At 45.3% G+C, this 6,109-nt stretch overlaps 1 protein-coding gene across 1 annotated transcript; it reads right to left on the bottom strand.

The window, feature by feature from the left end:
- Positions 1-2,783: 2,783 nt before the first annotated feature.
- Positions 2,784-3,737, bottom strand: LOC308669867 (olfactory receptor 5T7-like; the record flags this gene model as incomplete). The annotated part of the gene is made up of 1 exon (XM_081330795.1): positions 2,784-3,737. The coding sequence occupies one exon, from the start codon at positions 3,735-3,737 to the stop codon at positions 2,784-2,786; it is 954 nt and encodes a 317-aa protein (XP_081186921.1).
- Positions 3,738-6,109: the final 2,372 nt, after the last annotated feature.

Raw genomic sequence — 6,109 nt, forward strand, 5'->3', positions numbered from 1 at the left:
TGCTGACTAAACTCCTTGGCCCGTCCCTGCAAGGGGTCCTCCCCCATCCCCTGATTTAAAAGGGAACGGGTCACACTAAACAGGGTGGCCAGGCGGTTATCTGCGGACGCAATGAGGGTGGTGAAGTGAGCACGCTTCGCCACCTCCATTGCCACAAGGTAAGATCTAGAAAAAGTTCTTAACTGTGTTCGGTCAGATTCGGACCGACTGGACCTCCGAATGCTCTCTAGGCCCCTCCTCCGGCGCTTCGTCTCCCGCAGGTCCACGGAAAACCAAGGGGTCAACCGGGACCTGTGCCGGGTCAGAGGCCGCAAAGGCACAACGCGGTCGAGAGCCTCCGAAGCAGCCCGGATTGTTGACCATGTGCAAAGAGAAATGAGAATGAGAAGAGAATGACAACATTGAAGAAGGAAGGGGCGACTGAAGAAACACCTACACAATTTGAACAGAAAGAGAAATCTGAGCAAGAGAGTGAAGGAAAGGCCAGAGAACAGAGGATTACGAGATCTACTAGACCTAAATATAAATAACTGAAATGGAGAAAGGAAATGGGATTTTTTCAATGAATATAAACGGATTAAACTCCCCATCAAAAAGAAGCAAAATTTTTAGGAAACTACAGAAATTAAATATAGATATAATTTGCTTGCAAGAGACACATATAAAAAAACAGCATTATAAGCTGTTGGACTACCCCAAAATTGGGAAACTTTATCATGCATCAGCACAACAAAAGAAAAGAGGTGTTGTGGAATATATTAAAGAGACAATAGATTCTAAAATGATTTATTCAGATGAAGAAGGAAGAATTGTGATGGTAGAAATATATTTACATCAAAAACAAATATTGTTAGTAGTAATATATGCACCAAATAACAACCAGGAAGAATTCTGTCAAAATCTTCATAGAAAAATAACACAATTGGAATAACAAAACATTTGTTTAGTAGGAGACTTTAATGTGATTGTGGATCATTTATGGGAAAGAAACTATAAATTGACAATTTTTTATTTTTTATTTTAATTCCATTTATATCCCGCCCTTCTCCGAAGACTCAGGGCGGCTTACAAGCTTAGCAGTAGCCTTCATTCTATGTATATGCCTGCTTATTAGGGCTTTCACACACACCCCAAGCGGCATTATTACAAAGTCAGCTTAATTGCCCCCAACAATCTGGGTCCTCATTTTACCTACCTCGGAAGGATGGAAGGCTGAGTCAACCTTGAGCCTGGTGGGACTCGAACCTGCACTAATTGCAGGCAGCTGGTGTTACTTAAGGAGGCATTAGCCCACTGCTCCACCAAGACAATGCCAACTTTCTATAAAGAAAACTTATATACAATGTTTTATAAATGGCACTTGCCACCAGCAAGATTAGCAAAAATGTTTAAACATATGTCAGATAGATGTTGGAAATGTAAACATAAGTCAGGCACGTATTATCATGTTTGGGGGACATGTGATAAAGTAAAGAATTATTGGAAAAAGATACACACTTGGCTAGAAAAGATGTTAGGAGAACATGTGGATTTTAAACCTGAACTTTTTTTTATTAGGTATAATGCCAGAAAAGACTAATAAACAAAGCTTATACTTGACTTTATTTATTTATTTATTTTATTTATTTAGTTATATTTATATACTTTGCATATCACAACAGCACCAAGAATTATGTTTGCGCAACACTGGAAAAATAAAGGAATACCATCAGATGAAGAAATAATTTTTAAAAATACTAGAATGCGCAGAGATGGACAGATTGACTATGAGACTGAAAGAAAAAGAAGAAACGGACTTGGATTTATCAAACCTGGGATTTATTTTACCATTGGCTGGAGGAAAGAAGAAAGGATTAGGAATTAAATATGTATTAGCATGTAAACTCAGACAGCACGTTGGTTGAAAAAATTACTATTGTATGTATGGGAAAAAATGAATAAAAAACCCCCAGAAGAGAATGATAAACACATCAATGAAGAAGGAACATCTCCTCCTGCACAAAAGATCTGTACAACTGTACACCCCCAGCTCCTTCACTGCCCTTGTCTTACTTGCCAAGGGACACAACAGCCCACAACCTCGCCTGAGGTAGGGGAAGTGGAAAGGTTCTGCCTTGCCTTGCAGCAGACCATCAGAACTTTCTTCCTCCTGGTGAAAAATTTGGGTCTCCCGGTTCTGCCTACCCACTGCCCCCTTCAAAGGGTGACTTCTGGATGTATTTAGGATGAAACAAATGAAAACGCAGAGAAACAAACACAGCATTTGTCCAGGATACATACCTTTTATTCCAATTGCTCTACCCATCACCTGGCTCAGCTCCTTGTCCCACACAGCCCCCCCCCCGTCCTCGTGATTATAGTATTATAATCTAGTATTTTAGAATAACGAGAGTCTATTGTCCCATGTCTCTGGCTGGCTCCCAAACAGCTGAGGCACAATCAGGATTTTAGGTTCCTCATTTTACAAAATCTGAAGGGTGCGTAGGGAGGCGGAAGTCAAGAGGGAAAAGATCCTTCTGCAAACACCTTGAGCAACACACGGCAAGGAGGTGGGAGAAAGTTCTCCAGATCTTTCTTCCCCTTCCCACTTTAAATGATTAAATCTGATAGGATATAGGAAGGAAGGATCTGGCACGTGGACTGCCAAATGTCACTGAGGCAATCAGCCGTATTGGAATTTACAACTACAGAACCCCTCAGTCTGGAGAAAGCATTGCTGGTGGTGGAGAGAAAAGGACATAGAGAGAGACTAAGAAGGCGACCAAGTCTTTTCCTTCAGTCCTTCAAGCATCGTCCTTCTCCTGAGTTTGCAGAAGCTTTTGTAGGGCCCCTTTGACCTCCTTGTTTCGGAGGCTGTAGATTAGGGGGTTCAGCATGGGGGTGACGATGGAATATAGGATGGAGATCAGAGTGTCCACGCCCAAGGAGTAGCCCTCACTCGGACGGTTGTAATTCAGGTTGATCATCCCGAAGTAGACGATGACGGTAACCAAGTGGGCAGCGCAGGTGGAGAAGGTCTTTCTCCTTCCAGTGCTAGAGCGGATCTTCAGAATTGTAGACAGGATGTAGACGTACGAAATGACAACCAGGAGGAAAGGGCAGAACCCCACAAAGATACTTGCTGTGTGAAGAGTCAGCTCATTGGTGTAGATGTCACTGCAGGCAATTTTCAAGAGTGGGGGGACATCGCAGAAGATGTGGTGGATCTGGTTGTTTCCACAGAAGGCCAAATCTGTGGTCAATGTAGTGTGAATGGCAGAGTCAACAAGGCCCCAGATCCACGCAGCTGTAGCCAGAGGGACTCGCACCCTCCTACTCATGAGTTGAAAATAGTGCAAAGGTTCACAGATGGCCGCATAGCGGTCATAGGCCATCACAGCCAGCAGTGCGCATTCAGTCCCCGCAAAGGTCATCAGGAAGAACATCTGGGCCATGCACTCACTGTAGGAGATGGTGGGCTGCTGGCGCAAGAGGTTCACCAGGATGGTGGGGAGGGTGACGGAGGAGTAGCAGATGTCTAAGCTGGACAAATGGCTGAGGAAATAGTACATCGGACTGTGGAGGCGCGAATCCAGCTGGATCAAGACAAGTATCATTGAGTTAGCCACCAAAGTGATGAGGTAGATGGCCAGGAACAGCAGAAAGAGGAAGGGGCGGCCTCTGGGCACGCCAGAGAAACCCAGGAACAAGAATTCGGTCACCTGCAGGGTCTGATTGACACCTTCCATGACGTCCATCGAGCTATAGAATTCCTGGGTAGCTGCTGGTTTCAAACCACATCATGAAGAAGAAGCTTCAGAAGCAGGAGTGAACCACAGGACGTCCCCAAGGCCACCTGGAATAATTAAGCAATGCTTTGCATGAATAAAAAAAATATCAGGTAGACAGATGGTTCTGTTGACCAGGAATGAAATTTTTCTACTGACTGTCTTGAGGGAGCATATGTGGCCATGTCATCAATGCCTTTGCAAGCCTTCAAAGTCATGGGAAGTTCGTTGGGAAACAATTTCCCTAAGACAACACTTGATGTCCTTAGAAGACCTCCAAGGGTGCTGGATGACTATGTCTGTACGTCTTGTCATATTTTAGGGGTGACATGATAGCTGTGTTCCAATATCTCAGAGGTTGCCACAGAAAAGAGGGGCTCAACCTGTCCCTGAAGGCAGAACAAGAAGCAACGGATGGAAACTCATCAAGGAGAGAAGCAACCTGGAACTAAGGAGAAACTTCCTAACAGTGAGGACAATTAACCAGTGGAACAACCTGCCTCCAGAACTTGTGAATGCTCCATCAATGGAAGTCATTAAGAAGAGATTTGTCTGAAATGGTATAGGGCAGGGGTAGGCAACCTTGGCTCTTTTATGACTCGTGGACTTCAACTCCAAGAATTCCTGAGCCAGCCATGCTAAGGGGAAAGTGAGAGGTTTCCAAGCTGAGCCACGCTGGCTCAGGAATTCTGGGAGTTGAAGTCCATGAGTCCTAAAAGAGCCAAGGTTGCCTACCCCTGCCCTACACCATTTCTGACAGATAGTAGTCCAGTCTCTTCTTGAAAGCCTCCAGGGATGAAGCTCCCACAACTTCTGAAGGCAACTTCTGTCCCACTGGTTGATTGTTCTCACTGTCAGGAAATTTCTCCTTATTTCTGAGTTGAATCTCTCCTTAAGTGAACCCCGGTCAAGCGAAACTACATGTCTGCACGTGGCAGATTGTGGCAGGTTTCAACTTGCTGGGATAATTAGTCATGCATGGACTCTTTCAAATTATTTCTCCCCCCCCAAAAAAAATCATTCCTCAGTCCACAGAACATAGGACTGCATGGTTGAAGCTTGCCATCCAGCACTACATCCCTGTTTTTCTTCTCACAGTGTTGATCGTTAGATTAAGAGTTGGAACCCCAGATTATTCTTCTGACAGGACCTTTTCTCTTTTCTGAGGGGGGGACGGGGAAGGAAAGAACATGGGGAGAGAAAGCTTTGCTCCCCCAGGCATGACAAAAATAAAGTAAGCTTCTTCTCTCAAGCAACACACAATTTAGGCATCTTCCTAACAAGGGCTGGTGTTGGGGTGCATCTGAAACAGTTCGTGGGCGCATTCATCTCCCCCCACACCCTCCCTCTTGCTGGATTTGAAGTCCCTTCACCCCTTTGTGTTCCTCACCTTTTCAGAGTCTCCAGGATGAAAGTGGCAGCTGTGAAATTCTTCTCTTTCTCCTTTTTCTGCTGCTTGCAAGATCCCCAGGTTGGCGCAGTGTTAAAAGACACTACTGCAGGCTGACTCTGCCCACTGCCAGGAGTTCAATCCGGAGGGGACTCCAGGTTGACTCAGCCTTCCATTCTTCCGAAGACGGTCAAAGGACCCTGAGTGTTGGTGGCAACAGGCTAATAACGCTTTGACATTGTAAACTCCCCAGAGAGTGCTGTAAAGACCTAAGGGGCGGGAGACAAATCTAAGTGGTGTTGCTATTGCTGAAGAAAGAGACAATAGTTTATGTCGCATCTAGCATGTCCCTGGAGATGGCTTGCGTCAGAGAGGAGAAAAACAAAGCATCTGCATGCGTCCCATTTGGGAGTTCCTTGATGGGAACTTTGGAACTTTTGAAGAAAGGCTGGGAGCCGGGAAGGTAGGCCGAGATCCACACGGAACAGAATAACGGAGTACGAAGGGACCTTGGAGGTCATCTAGTCCACCCCACTGCTCAGGCAGGAGACCCTATACCATGTCAGACAAATGGTTGTCCGATCTATTCTTGAAAGCCTCCAGTGTCGGAGCACCCACAGCTTCTGGAGGCAGGTTGTTCCACTGGTTGGTTAATTGTTCTCACTGTTAGGTAATTTCTCCTTAATTCCAGGTTGCTTCTCTCCTCGATTAGTTTCCATCCCTTTCTTCTCGTCCTGCCTTCGGGGGCTTTGGAGAATAGCTTGAAAGATTACATGGAGGCTTAGCAGCCAAGGCTTTTGTTCTCCATGGAGTGGGGGAGCTGTGCAGATGGGCATCTCTGCTCTGTTTTGTGGCGTGCTGGAACTTCTGCCATGTGGGGTCACGGCCGGAGAGTTCCTTGAGTCATCTCCATTCTGTGGTTTGTTTGTTTTTAACATTATAATGAGTTTTC

Source organism: Vipera berus (assembly GCF_964194415.1).
Source record: "Vipera berus genome assembly, chromosome: 6".
Lineage (NCBI taxonomy): Eukaryota > Metazoa > Chordata > Lepidosauria > Squamata > Viperidae > Vipera > Vipera berus.